Source organism: Monocercomonoides exilis (genome assembly GCF_001643675.1).
Source record: "Monocercomonoides exilis strain PA203 chromosome Unknown scaffold21-1407046, whole genome shotgun sequence".
NCBI lineage: Eukaryota > Preaxostyla > Oxymonadida > Polymastigidae > Monocercomonoides > Monocercomonoides exilis.
In genome coordinates this window covers 309,205-324,281 of record NW_027150566.1, presented here as the reverse complement: position 1 = coordinate 324,281, position 15,077 = coordinate 309,205, and the positions used below count along the sequence as shown (strand labels likewise).

General features: G+C 38.2%; 3 protein-coding genes across 3 annotated transcripts; all 3 read left to right on the top strand.

The window, feature by feature from the left end:
* Positions 1–878: 878 nt before the first annotated feature.
* Positions 879–2,527, top strand: MONOS_1083 (putative adaptin ear-binding coat-associated protein 2). Its single transcript, XM_067863308.1, has 4 exons — positions 879–989; positions 1,034–1,134; positions 1,197–1,301; positions 1,379–2,527. Exons 1-4 carry the CDS (start codon positions 910–912, stop codon positions 1,972–1,974), a joined length of 882 nt encoding a protein of 293 aa, XP_067727737.1. The 5' UTR covers positions 879–909; the 3' UTR covers positions 1,975–2,527.
* A 1,338-nt stretch (positions 2,528–3,865) lies between these two features.
* On the top strand, positions 3,866–5,706 carry MONOS_1084 (putative peptidase C13 family protein). The gene has a single exon (XM_067863319.1). It carries the CDS (start codon positions 3,887–3,889, stop codon positions 5,162–5,164), a length of 1,278 nt encoding a protein of 425 aa, XP_067727736.1. The 5' UTR covers positions 3,866–3,886; the 3' UTR covers positions 5,165–5,706.
* A 377-nt stretch (positions 5,707–6,083) lies between these two features.
* MONOS_1085 (putative polyadenylate-binding protein) lies at positions 6,084–14,675 on the top strand (the record flags this gene model as incomplete). Its single annotated transcript, XM_067863330.1, has 5 exons — positions 6,084–6,111; positions 6,170–6,363; positions 6,417–6,526; positions 6,609–6,987; positions 7,187–14,675. 5 exons carry the CDS (start codon positions 6,084–6,086, stop codon positions 14,300–14,302), a joined length of 7,827 nt encoding a protein of 2,608 aa, XP_067727735.1. The 3' UTR covers positions 14,303–14,675.
* Between the last annotated feature and the right edge of the window lie 402 nt (positions 14,676–15,077).

Sequence of the window (15,077 nt, the reverse complement as noted above, 5' to 3'; positions counted from 1 at the left end):
CGCAACCAGAACTAAGAAAAGAAGAAAAACTTGTTTGTGCTACGACAAATGAAAAAAAAGCCGAATTTGATAAAATAATTTTTCCTTTTCCTTCTGATAGTTTTGTAAGTGATGAACAAGTTTTGTTGATATTATATTTAAAGCTAATAGAAATGTTGTTCAGTTTATTGATTCCAGAAGAAAATATTACACTTGAATGGTGATTGGAAGCAGCTTCATAAAAATTGCAGCAATATATGTTAAGTGCAGAGTTCGAATTTATGTGCAATATTTCTTTTTCTTGATTTGATATAAAAGAAATGAATGTTAATGAAAGAGTTGAATTGATAGCAGTAAATTCATTTCCTTCAATAATGCTCGGATATTTTGAATCAATGAAATACAAAGTTGATGGTTGAACTTTGCAAAACTTTATTTTAAAAAATAAGAGAACAATTGCAATCAGCATAGAAATTTACAAAATCCAAAGAAAAAAACAATTTTTGATTCGAAGTTACAATAATAACTTCGGTATTATGTTTGTTAGTCGATAAAATAATTGTTGAAAAATAGAATAAAATGGATTATTTTTTATTATGGCGCATTTTTTCTCTTGATGTTGTTTCCTCACGCGCTGATTCATAGATAATTTTCAAACATTTATATTCTTTTTTGGTCCAATTGTTTTTTTGTTAACTTTTGTTAAGCTTTTTAAAGGAGATTTCTGCATGATATTTTCCAAACAATAACTTTCAAATCCCTTTCAATTAATATTAAAATATTGATGATATTTGGTTTTTAATTTATTAAATATCATATAAGAGATATATTCATTCAAATATAAGTGAATTTTCCTTTTTTAAAAATGAATAAAAAAAATTTTTTTAATAAGGGGGTCATCAGAATTGGTGAAATTTATTAATTTGCTAAATGAGTGAATCTTTAATTGTCACTTTTCCAGAATGTTTTGTTTATCGTTTAGGGCCACGTCCAACAACTCAAGGGTATCGGTTTGTATTGCTTATTTATCTTTTATTCTTAAAGAGAAATGCAGATGCCGCGATTGGAAACCTGAAGATAATATATGGACTGGCTCGCTAGAAATAACTGATAATGAAGGAGAACGTAGTATTATTCTTAAAGATCCTGATACAAGTATTGCATTGTTTCTTTGAACTTTTTATAACTCATATTTTGATGTGTATTAAACATAATAGAAGATGTTTTTGTTCAATGTCCTGTTGCACAAGGTGGATTGCTTGTTGTTGAGCCAGTTCTTGATTCATCGAGGTTTTTTGTGATAAGAATCGATGATGAGACTGGTTTGAAATAAACATAACAAATTATTGTAATTTGAAGATGTTTGTTGGAAATTTTACCTTTTAATTTTTCGATGAAGGAAAATATGCTTTTTTTGGTCTTGGGTTTGAATTTCATGAAGACGCTGCAAAATTTGTTTCTGCTGTGTCGCAAGGATCAGATGACTCTGAAAGGTTTTTGAGATCTACAAATGATCTTCTTGCATCTCAAGGATTTGCAACGTTACAAAATGCAAAACGCCGACTTCCTCATTCTCGTATGAGTGGGGCTTGTGCTCCTGGACCTTGTGGAATGGATGTGAGCAGACGTATTGATGAAAAAGGAATTGTAGGAGATAGAAAACGCATTGTTCGGGAACATCTTCCTTCTCCGATTCCTTCTCCAATGAATTTTTCAACATTTCACTCTGAATCAAAGCTTTCTGTCGGTCTTCGTTCAATTGGAAGCAAACAATTCGAACTTTCCCCTCAAACACTTAATGATAAAGATGAAGTTCACAGAGAAGCAATTGATGAGCCTGAGTCTTCATTCACACAAGAAGGCACTACCTCAACAGAAAGTTTATCCAATTCTTCTGTTTGTGAACAACCAGAAGGGAAAAGAAAAGTACTAGATGAGCTGAGCGGAAAAAAGTTGGAGGTTGATTGTGGAAGAGGGGTTGGAACAATACAATAGGAATGGAATTGAACTTTTTTCATTAGTTTATTTTGTTTTCGTTTTCGTTTTTTGTTTTATGTGCTTGAAGCTTTGAAATCTTGATTGCTTTAATTATGCATAATTTTTAAATTATTTTGGTTTTAGTTTTAGTTTTCGTTACAGTTTTTATGTATTTGAATTTTCTGTAAAAGTCTTTATGTTTTGGTATTTGCAGAAAGTTTAATATTTACAAGAGATAAAAAATAATTTTTATCAGCATTTTTATAACGATCTTTTCTGTTGTATTTTTATTTGATATTCAGTTTGTTACCTGTTTTTAAGTGAATGTTATAATGTTTTCTTTTTATCAGATTACATTGTTTTTTTTTAGTCGATTGAATGAAACCTGCCACTTTTTTCAAAAACAATTTATTTTCAATAAGAATTTTATTAACCTATTATATTATTAGTGTCTGTGCTTTTATTTTCAATTTATTTTTTGAAGCTTTTCTATTTCTTTTTTTTTATTGTTTTATTTCACTCTTTCATTATAAATAATCATCCATTTTATAATAAGCGATATTTGAATAAATTTGACATTTTTTTTTAAACTCAGCTTTAAAAAACTATTTTTCTATTAAATAAAGTTGAAAATGAATAGCGAGAAAAAATTTTTACAGATTTTGAGACCTTTTTTTTTTTTTTTTTTTTTTTTTTTTTATTAATTTATTTATTGTTATTGTTGTTGTTATTGTTGTTGTTGTTGTTGATAATGAAGAAAAATTATTTCATAAATAAAGAGTATTATATTTTTTCAAAAGTCTTCGTTTATTAAATGGATTTTTTTTGGAATACAATCTCATCATTTTATAATTTGCCTACGTTTTCTTGTAACTCACATAATAATTTGGTTATTCTTTTTGAAAAGTTTCAAATGTTAAATTTTCATATAATGTTAATCTTCATATTTTGCTCAAATTTCTTTTAACATGCACCAAACTTTACTAATATGGAATCCTTTTTTGAATAATTGTATTTCATGCATTCAAGTGAAGATAATTGAATGTTTACAGAAATTTGAGCAAAATATGAAGATAAACATTATTTGAAAATTTAACATTTGCGACTTTTCGAAAAAAATATCACAAACGATGATTATATAATCAAAAGATGGGAGATTCTTTTGGAAATTGTTTTTTTTTTTAGTAGTGTCTTCAATCGAAAGGTTTTACATCATTCTTTTAAAATTTTTATTTTTATGATAAACACATCACTCTTTTTTTATAAAAAGAAAGTGTAAGAGTTGAAAATGGAAAAAGCAATCAATAATAATAAAAAAATAATTCGTTGTTCACTCACAAATGCTCAAATAAAAATTTCGGAATGGAATTTTTTAAAGTGAAAATGTTATTTCATAAATAATCACACAAATGAGTTTGCATTGATGAGATATATTGTTAAGGAAAATTATCAGAATTAGTCCTCTTGTGGTTATTGTGATATTGATCTTGTCCGGTGTCTTTTGCATAATTTGTAAATGATATTTTTTAATTGTTTCTTTTTTATTGAAGAGGAACTTGACAAAAATAAATATTAAAGATTATTTCTGTAATATTCATTCATTCTTTCAACCGCACTCATTTCTAAAATAAAAAAATAAAAAAATAAATAATCGAAAAAATATTTAAAATAAAATTAATTAAAAAAAAATCTTGAAAAAACAAAAACAAAGAGAATTGTATTGAAATAAATTGTGAAATATGTTTTCTATGTTTATTCTTTACAAAATCTTCGTTTTTCTGAACGTAATTTTCAAATAAAGCTTCGTTGAATTTGTGTAATAGAATGCACAAATATGAAATTACATGAAATAACGTTATTTGATGAATCAATTATTTTCGAAATTGACATTCTTTTATATAATGGAAAAAGATCAAAGTTGCTTGGTAAAATGTTCATCTTTTGTTTTGCATTCACATTCTTACTGAAACTTTCATACTGCGGGAATTGGGCTGTTTTGTTGGCAAGTTCCAATGGCTGGACAAATTATCGTCATCAATCAGATGTGTTTCGAACCTATAAAATTTTAATAAGAAATGGATTTGATCCCAATCATATCATCACAATGGCATATGATGACGTTGCACATATGGATGCAAATCCGTTTCCAGAACAGATATTTAACTTTCCCGACGGACCTGACGTTTACATTGGATCAAACAATATTGATTACCGTGGAGCTGATGTTACCCCAGAAAAATATTTGGCTGTAATTACAGGTGACTCTGCAAAAGCAAATGGAAAAGTTTTGAACTCTACAAAAGACGATAATGTCTATTTGTATTTGAACGATCACGGAGCATATGGTGTTCTTATTTTTCCTGAAAAGAAAAAGTTGTATTCTCAAGATTTAAACGAAGCCATTAAATCTATGTACTTGAGAAATATGTATAAAAATTTATACGTAAATGTGGAAGCATGCTATTCAGGATCATTGTTTTTGCATCTTTTACCATTAAACATAAATGCTTATGCGACCACAGCTTCTAACCAAACAGAATCAAGTTATGCTGCATTTTGCTCGATGGAAAAATATCAGTACACTTGCCTTTCTAATGAGTACTCTCAAAATTTCCATAACTTTATAGAAAACAACGATTTAAAAACAATTTCAATTGATGATCTATTTTCTCATTCTCGCGATTCCACAAAGAAAAGTCATCCAAAAGAATATGGCTCACAATTACTAAAGAAGTTGAAAACATCTGCATTTTTAGCTGGTGAGCTACCTCTTTCACCAGAAGCTGGATTGGAAGAGAAAGGCATTCATTTCCCTACCATTGGAGAAAGTGGAAATTGGAAACATTTGAAACAACAAGAAGTGCACATGAAAACACTGGAAATGCGCGCAAAGGCAAATCCTTTTGGAGATGCTGCTATTGCTTACCACAAGGAACTGACACAAGCCAAGCAAGAGGAAAAAAGATATAAAGCCCTGTCTCGATACTTTGGCGTAATATATCCAGATCCAAACTTCCACCCTGAGCAATTGGTTCCTGATTTGGAACTGTACCGCAGAGCTTTGGATTCTTACGAAGAACGTTGTGGCTCGCTGAATGAACATAACCTTTGGCCTGTTACAAGTATTTTGCTTGATGCAGTTTGTCAATACACTCTTAACAACGACAACTTTGATGAATATCTGAAATTTTTACGTTCATTGAACTGAGTTGTGATATTCTTAATTTTTGTTGATTCTAAATTTTATTGAAAATTCAATAAAATATAAATTTTGCTTTGATTTTTTGTTAGAAAGCAAAATTGAAATTTTTGATTGTTCTATTTTTCTTTAAGATTTATTATTTTTCAAAAAAAAGCCTCTTATCATTTCATTTGTACCTTTTTCGTTTCAAATTTATTTTTGGCGAAAATGTGAACCAAAATTTATTTTATTTTTTTATTTTTGCATTTTTTGAAATGCAAACGCAATTTAACATGAATTGCCGAGTGAAAAGTTTTTACTATTTTTTATTTTGAGAGTTCCAGTTTTTCAAGAAATTAATAATTATAAAGAAACGCTTTTAAAACTTGAATCTTCGAAGGAAAATAACATAATTAATTTGTTGATATCAGTCACTTCCTGTTAGTTTTTTCCAACAAAAATTTATCTATTTTCTAGATTTTTTATTTTGGAATAAATGAGTTCTTCATTCTAACCTTTCTTTTATTCTTGTGATCAACTATTTTCATTAAAAAATTGGATGTCAACAACAAAATGTCATTCAGATTTAATTGATTCGAATTACAAAGAATATAAGCTCAACATTCATAAAAACAACAACTTTGATCAGAAATATTAACCAAAATAAAATATTGATTGGGAGATGAATAAAAAGATTTTTTGGGAACAATTACTCCTGTTTTTTATAAATGGTTTTTGAATATTTTGATAAAAATGACTTAAAGAAAAAACAAAATCTTTTAGAAACCCTTTATAGATACATCTAATTGCTATTTGCGCAATTTAGCGAGTAGTAATTGTTTAAAGTTAAATTTCAAGGTGATGACGCGTCCATCACAACTTTCAAGTTTTGCCTTCATTTATTTTTGAATTGTTTTTTTTGTTATAATTGAGAATTCTGATGTTTATGAAAATTTCAGCCGATGATGAAGGAAGTTTGAAATTTTATTTTATATTATTAAAACCAATAAACCATTCAATAATGTAAATTAGAGGGAATTTTTGTTGGAGATATTGATCCTTTGGTAACTGAAGAACAATTACAAAACATTTTTAAGTCATTCGGTCCAATAAAACAAGTTATAATAAAAAAAGATAGAGTTTCAAATCATAGCCTTGGCTACGGTTTTGTATATTTTGAAGATGAATCCACTGTTGCAAAAGTGCTTTCGCATCCAGGAGGATTTGTATGTTTTATTATCCGAAAAAATTTTTTAATGACTCAATTTCTTTGAATCAGTGGATACGAGAAAGACCATTAAAAGTTAATTCTGCTGCTCGTAATTCAAATCTTAGACTATCTGATTTTCCTCCTGGAACAACAATCGAACAACTTAGAGAAATACTACTGTTTGCTCATGATAATTTTGCTTTTTGCTTGATTCATTTGTTTAATTTTTCGTGAATTTTATTTTTTCAAATTTGAATTAAGTCCTTTTGGAGAAATCGTGAATCTTGAGCTGGCAAAGGAGAACTATATGACAGGAACACCTGTTGCATTCTGTCAGTATAGCAAAAGATCATCTGCAATGGAGGCAAAGAGAAGATTGAGCGACAACTCTCCATTTTTGAGCGAAGGTTATAAACTTCGCCTGAATTGGGCTGATTCGCTTTCTATTCGTTCATCAGTGATGCTTCGATTCAAGCCGAAGGAAGGAAACAAAAAGCGATCGACATTTAATGAAAAATCAGTTCAGGACGAAATGGGGAAATACGGATCTGTTGTGCGTGTGGAGCTGCCAAAACAAGAAGGAGGATCGTACAGAGGCTTTGGCTTTGTCCACTTTCAGCCAACAAAACAAGGAGAAGACGTGTGCCATTATATTTGAGCTACTTCTGCTTTATCTTATTTTATAATTCTTTATATGTATTTGATTGCATCTACTCTTTCTCTTTCTAATTCTTTTTTAAAAATAAATGCAAAAATAAAACTTTTTCAAATAATAAAAAAATAATAAATAAAAAATAAAAAATCCTACCTTTTCCATTCCATCAACCCTATTCCGCCAGTCTGTTGTGTCTGTGCTTGAGCTCGGGATGCTCGACGTGGGAGGAGTTTTGGTGTCATTCCAAGAGCACCGCAGGCCCACAGCACCTCCCACAGCAGCGTCGCTGATATCGCTGGGGCTGCCGAAGTCACTCGTGGAGAAGGCAGAAAGCAGCCAAAGCAGCCAAAGTGGAAGCAGCGGGAGCAGCATCTTCGAAAGAGAAGGAGAAAACGAAGGAGCAGACGCAGTTCAATCCCCTGCCTCTGCCTCAGCAGCAGCAGCAACAGCTTCAATTTCAGACATGATTGCCCGCTCGACAGGAGTAGAACACACAAAGAAGGAGAAGGCGAGTCAGAGAAGGGCTCGCAAAGGTGCTGCTGCCATTTCTCCAGGCAGGTCTCCGCCGGCAATTGGAGCGTCGCTTTCTGCAGGCTTCAAAGAGGCTGCTGTTTATGCTCCCTTTTCGATGCAGTCTCCACCACAGACAATGGAACAGTCGGGTTTTTTGCCTGTTCTGATTGACGGGGAGATGAAGATGATGCCAGTGCAGATCACACAGGCAGTCAATGCGATTTCTCCGGCTGCTTCTATTTCTTCTATTTCTTCTCTTTCTTCTGCCTCTTCTCGCAATGCCTCTGTCCCTTCTCCCTCATTCTCCTTTGCCCTCTCCCCAGGCAGCATCATCACTCCAAACGGAGCACAGTTTGACCCACTCAAATGGCCAGCATCGCAACAAGCAGTCGAACAAGCGTATTCTCTCCCCTCTGACCTCTCCTCTCATCCTTCTTCTTCTGCCTCCTTCCCTCCTCTCACAGCCCAGCCCTTCAACCCGCACCCCCCTTTCCTCCAATACCCACCCGATGCCCTCAAAATGCCCTCCCCCCACTCAAAATACAGAAATATCATGTTCAACACAAGCGCCCAGTCATTCGTGCCTTCTTTCCAACCCACAAGACACCACGTCCCTCAGCCTGTTCCATCGCAACGGCCATACGCTGTCTCTTCTTTTGATCCAATCAAGGGCTCTTCCTCTTCAGAAGCACAGAGAAGACTCAACTTCCTCCGCAACCAGCAGACCTCTGCCTCGCTTTCTGCTGCAGCTGTTGCGGCTTCTTCTGCTTCTGCTGCATCTCAGACACAAAACGATAAAACAGGCAATGAAAAACAGGATTCTTCCTCTTCTTCTAATTCAAATCCTAATGTATCTTCTTCTTCTTCTTCTTCTTCTTCCACATCTCCTTCTTCCTCTGACCCTTTCCCCCCTCATCTCCGTGTCGGCATCTTTCCTCAGAACAGTGCTCGTTTCACCCATCTGAAGCAGCAACAGCAGAAGCATCAGATGCCTCGCCCTTCCTCTCCTTCTGCCCAATCATGGGCCTCTTCTGCCACTGCTGCCTCAACAGCCACCGCCATCCAAATTGGCTCTCCGCCAATTTCTCCTTCTCTCCAGTCTTCTCACTCATCTGCCCATTCGTCTGCACAGAATGCAGCTGGAGGCAATGAACACTCAGAACACTCAGAACACACAGAACACACAGAAACAGGAGCTATTCCTATTTCTCCTCCACCTGGTTTGTCCGGCAGCAAACAGTGCTTCTCCTCACTCTCTCCTCCAGTTGCTTCTCCACCTTATTCCTCTTCATTCTCTTCTTCTTCTTCCTCATCTTCCTCATCTTCTCCCACTTCCTCTTCTTCTTCTGCCAATGAACCAGGAGACTCCACATACGACCCCCAGTTCTTGTCTGACAAAGCCACCCAGCAGCCCACATACCCAACAAAACGTGCATCCACCCCAACTTCTGTCGTCTCCCAGTTCTCCACACAAACAGTTGCCTACCGCCCTTCCTCTCCCTCGCGCGCCTCTGCTATTTCTTCCATGTCTGCTGTCTCTGCCATTTCCCGGGCGTCGTCTGTCTCCTTCGCCTCTTCTGTCCCCAGCTTCGTCCCCACCCAGGCATCTTCTTTCTATCCAGCATCTATTCGCTCTTCTTCTTCTTCCTCTTCTTCTTCCTCATCTTCTTCTTCCTCTGACACCTTCTCTATCTCTTCATCAGCCTATTCGTTTATGCCACAGCTGAATGAGCCGATGAGTGATGTGTACTCACTCAACAGCTATTCTGCTGAGGGTGTGCCTTCTTCAGCATCACAAATGCAGCACTGGCAGCAGTTCCAGCAGAGACAGATGAATCAGATGAATCAGATGGGAAATCCGAATATTATATACCAGCAGCAGCAGCAGCAACAACAACAACAGAATTATCAACAGAACTATCAGCAGTTCCTCAAAACACAACAACAGCAGCAACAACAACAGGTTCATCTTCCACAGCCCCATCGGCAGCAGATGATTCTGACTGACCCATCAGTCTCTGCCCAGCTGAATGGCAATATCCTCCAGCCAAAACAGCCTTTTGACACACTTTCTGTCGCCTCCTTTGCCCCCACCCCGTTTCCCGAGAGCAAATTCACCCAGATCTACAAGCCAATTTCCGTCCTTCCTCGTTCTACCTCTCCTTCTGCTGTGTCGATGTCCTCATATTCCTCCATCGTGCCTGCATCCGTTGCCCCTTCGCAATCCGCAGCCTCATTCGAGTATTCTGACACTGCCTCGTATGCCTCCTCCATCTTCCTCCCTTCTCAGCCCGCGTACAACTTCCAGCCCCAGATGCCTCTTCTGTATGTGGCACACCCAGCAGATGGGGGTGTGCTGAACGGAACAGGAGAATCACCTCAGATTGCTCAGCCACTGATGCTGATGAACCAGCCATCTGCATTCAGCAGCGACGGGACACAGATCTTGTTCTCACCTTCTATTGCTTCTTTGCCGGCAACGACGACTGCTACTACAACTACTGCATCTTCTTCTTCTTCTGCTTCTTCTTTTAGTTCCTCGTCTCCTCCTTCTTCTTCGCAGAATCCTTCTTCTCTCTCCTCCTCTCAAGAAGCCATTCAGATGACACCTCCACTTCAGATCATCCCAATCACCATAAATTCTCTTCCAATCACTCACAACTCTTCTCCTGCTTCTTCTTCTTCCTCTTCTTCTCCATCTTCTTCTCTTTCTCCTCCTGTCTCTTCTCAAACAAACACTTTCTCTCCAAGCTTAGCTTCACACTCAAAAACCATGCAATCTTTCGAATCACCAAAATTAGACTTAACTTCATCTTCCTCTTCCTCTTCTTCTTCTTCTTCTTCTGTTTCTTCTTCTCCCTCATCGAACATTCTGTCATCATCACTTTCTCCCTTCTTCCCTCGCCACACCTCATCAGAAGCACCCACAAACTTCCTCATCTCTTCTCCAAACACATCGTCTGTTTCTGCTGTTACTTCCATTTCGTCGCCTTCTTCTTCTTCTTCCTCTTCCTCCTCTTCCTCTTCTTCCTCTTCTTCTTCCATTTCTCCTCCATTTGGCAACTCTTCCCCTCCTCTCTCTTCCAACCTCAACAGACAGAACGCCAATAAAATGCCTCCAAAGTCTTACATCTCCACACACTTCAGCACACTCACTTCTTCTTCTTCTTCTTCTTCTCCGCCTTTCTCTTCTTTGTCCTCTTCTCTTTCTTCTTCCTCTTCTTCTTCCTCTCCTTCATCATCATCCTCCTCCTCCTCCTCTTCTTCTTCCCCTTCTCTCCACATTCCATCAATTGACAGGCAAAACAACCCTGTTCCCATCAGTGTCTTGTCTGCCTTGTCACCCACAATGCCTTCTTTTGCCTCGACTTCTGCGAATTCTCCTTCTTTTCCTGACACGCCGCTCTTCCGCCACACATCACGGGGTGCTCGTTCGCCTTCCTTTTCGCTCGACGAGAAGACAAGGAGCACAGCTGATGCTGCAGATGAATGGAAGACAGTGAGTGGGAATGGGAATGGAAGTGCGAATGAGGGGGAGAAGGGAAGAGGGAAAAACGATAATGCTAATGATAATAATGCTAATAATAATAGTAATAGTAGTAATAATAATAACGATAGCAATTTGAATGCGAAGGTAGTTGAAGGGAAGGAAAGCGATGGGTCGAAGCAGAAAGAGGCAGAAAGTGGCACCGCGAAGAGAAAAGAGCACAGAATTGGTTTGTTTTCATCAGCCCAAAGTGAACCATTCGCACAGGAAATAAGCACAGATCTGTCGAAAGCAGCTTCAAAAGTTCATTCACAGCAAAGTGGCTTGTCAGAAGCTCATTCGAATGCTTATTCTTCAGTGACTGCTTCATCATCTTCATCAACATCATCGTCTGGTTTGTCTGCCGCTTCTACCAGTGCAAGTTATGCTCTTTCTTCCTCCTCCTCCTCTTCCTCCTCCTTATCCACATCCACATCTTCTTCTTCATCTGCTTCCTCCTCTTCTTCCTCTGAATCTGACTATGCCTCCTTCTCTTCCTCCAACTCAGTCATTGCCCAACCTTCTGCAGCATCTGCATATCTGTCTTCAGGCTCCACAGCAATTGATCTCCTCACTTCCTTCTCTCCTTCCACCCATCCTGTCTCCTTCATCGCCTCTGGCTCTTCCTCTCCTGCTCTTTCCTTTGCGAGCAGCGACAAGACCCTCAGCCCAGCCAGCTCTTATCTGACATCCACATCGCCCACATACTCACTGGACACTCACCACTCGCTCCACAGCCGCAGCAGGAACGAGAGAGGGCACAGAGGACATCACAACAGAGAATACGAGATAGAAGGGAGTGGAGATGAGAAGGAAGGAGGAGGAGGAAGGGGAAGAGGAGGTGAATATGATGAAGATGAGGATGAAGAGGAAGAGGATGATGATGAGACAGAGAGTTCAGATGATGTGTCTGTGCTGGATGACAGAGACCTGACATCAGAAGGCGGAAGCAGAAGTGGAAGAAGGAGAGGATACAGAAGAAGCAGACAAGTGTCGCTTGGTGCTGAGAAGGAGAGGATGAAGAGAGAGACGCTTGCTTCTTCTTCTTCTTCATCTTCTATTTCTTCTGCTTCTGACTCTGTTCCTTTCTCTTCTTCTTCTTCTCTTCCTTTCACTTCATTATCTTCATCTACTGTTAGCGGGAAGAGCAAAGCAGAGGAAAATGTGCAGAAGGAAAAGAAGCAGGAAAATGCAAACGACGACAAATCGAAGTTAGATGCCACAAACAAGCGGAAGAAGAAGACGAAGCCGTCTGCCTCGCTCCCAGCGAATGTTCCGTCCTTGTTCCCACCGAGTGGCTACTCACACCAGATCAAAATAGCAGACATCGAAAGAGAAGAAGACGGAGGTGCCATTGCCGATGCTGTGGCAAAAGCAGTGCATGCAGCAGATGCCTCAGGAGTATCTGGACACTCTTCTGGGATGACTCACAAATCCCAGCGGCATTCAGACAAGAGAGGAAGAGACAAGAGAAGGAGCAGCGACCCAGTGATGGGGTATCGAAGGACGATATCAGAGTCACGGGCAGATGCTGATGCCAAGCGCTGGAGTGGGCAAGAAGCGAATGCCCATTCGAAAAGCAGAGACAGAAATGGCATGTTGGAAGGGAGGTCGCAGTCGATGCAGCCACCAGCGGTCAAACAGACCGCGCTGACAAACACAGCCTCTGCAGCAATAAGCTCCTCTGGCTCGTTGATGTCCTCCTCACAGGGCTCTTTCCTCCAGTCTGGCTCTGTCTCTCCACCAGCCTCTGTCACACCTGACTCGATGTTCTACTCATACGGAGATGATTCTGATGCCTCTTCCTATTCGCGGCATCGCCCAGATGTCCGCTCCTCCAATCTGCGGTCAGGCCCTTCCTCTGTCTCCTCGTTTATCACCTCCGACTACGAATCATTCAGACAGAACTACGACGTCCACAGCACTGCCTCTGTCGACTTCATCCCAACATCACACACATCCCAATCTGAAGGCAGCTCGCTACACGACTCAGGCTCGCGCCATTCACGCTCTCATTCACTCGCCTCGAAGCCGCGCAGACGCAGCTCCTCCTCTCAGCACCAGTCACCCCCGTCTTCCCCACACAGCTCGTCTTCCATGGGCTCATACGAATACTACTCTCCGTCCTCACCTCGCTCTGTCTCTTCTTTCTCATCACGCCGCACAGGCTCATCTTCTCTTTCTGAACTGATGCCTTCTCAGCCACATCGCCAACCATCTGCAGTATATGAAGCACCAGGCGTCTCTGAAAAGTCTGCCTTTGCTGAGTCAGATGTCTCTCAAGAAAATGCGCTGTCATCTGAAAAATCGTCGATGATCAACTTGTCTGTCTCTGACACACGCCCAACTTCTGCTTCATCGCTCACAACGAGGTCTCATCGTGTACTCAGAAATGGTTCTATTGAATCGAACACATCATATGCGAACCCTAAAACGCTTGGAATGGCTCAGTCATATGATAGAATGCCCCATTCTTCGTCCAGTGCATCTCTGTCTGCAGGCAAATCACGAACACGCGGAACAGATTCATCTGCAATTAACTCACAAGCATACAGACAAGAAGACATGAAACGCCACACAGCCAGAAATCGAATAGGAGCACATCTGCATCCACAAAAAAGATTCGATCTCTCAATTGGCTTGGCTGCTACTCTATCCAACCGGCACAGGTCTTTCCCTCTTTCTGTTGCACGTGCCAGGAAAGAGCAGCGTCGTCACTCAACAAACCATGCAGGATTCATCAAGGCTGCTTCGAAAGCAGATATGCCTTCGACTTTCCTGTCTTCTAATGGACAGTTTCAGAAGCGTGGTGAGAATGAGAGTGACAGCGACTTCTCATCTGATGATGCATCGCTCTATGACCAAGACTCACTGCAGCTGGACATGATGGACTCGCCGAACTTCTATCCGCAGTCTCCCTCATTCATTTCGGGGACTGATGCAAACGAAGGGAGCAACGGAGCAGCTGAGACAGATTCACTGACAGACAGCAGCAGCGGGGCGAATGAAAGGGACTCGATGAAAGCGACTGACTCTTACAGATTTGATGATGGCGATGAGAATGATCTGGAAAATGAGAGTGAGGCTTCTGTTTTCCACGCAGATTCACCTGACTTTCAGCGCACCAGTTCTGCTTCTACTTCGAACAGCATGAATAGAGTGTCTTCGTATAAAGAATTGCCTTCTACTCATTTTGGTGAACTCTCTTTAACTGAGGGCGTGCCAGGCGATATCGCTGAAAATGTAAACTTTAAACCGTAAATGAATTTTTTAGATGATTTGTGATTTGATTGTTATTGTAATTTATTTTCCAAAATTGGCGTTTAAAAGAGTCTTTAAAAATATTACTTCATTTAATTTTTGATATTTATCATTTTCTTTTTCTATTTTTTCCATTTATTTACTGATGTTTTTTGTTATTGAGGCGATGGATATTTATTAATACAAATTGAATTTTGAGAGAAAGACTTCTTTCAATTTTTAGTTTTTTTCATGCATGTTATTGAGGGATAATTATTTGTGAATAAACTGAATTTTTACATTAATTTCGTTGTTTTTGAATTATGAGTCTGCACATTTCCTAAATACTATGTTATTAGTTAAATAAATACATGTACTCCACGAATTATCAAAATCCATTCAAAAATGAGTTTGCTAATAAAATTATAAAAAAATAAAAAGTCGATTCGTTTTTTGAGTAATCACTCAAGTCAAATGCTCACAATACAATGAAAATAGATTAGAAAAAAATGGTGAAACTTTTAGTTGAAATAAAATTTTTATTATTTCAGAAGACTTTATTTTATTTTATTTTATTTTTTACTGATTAAAAAGTTTTTTTTAGCGAAATATTTTCGAGCAAATAAAGAAAAATGAACCAAAAAAAGATGATATTAATTCTTGCAAAAGAAAACATATAACATAACTTGTAAAAACAAACTAAATTACAGGAAAAAAAGTTTACAGATGTGATAAGATAAAAACAAGAAAACCTCACAAAATCATTGAACAAAAACAAAAACGAAAAATCATAAAA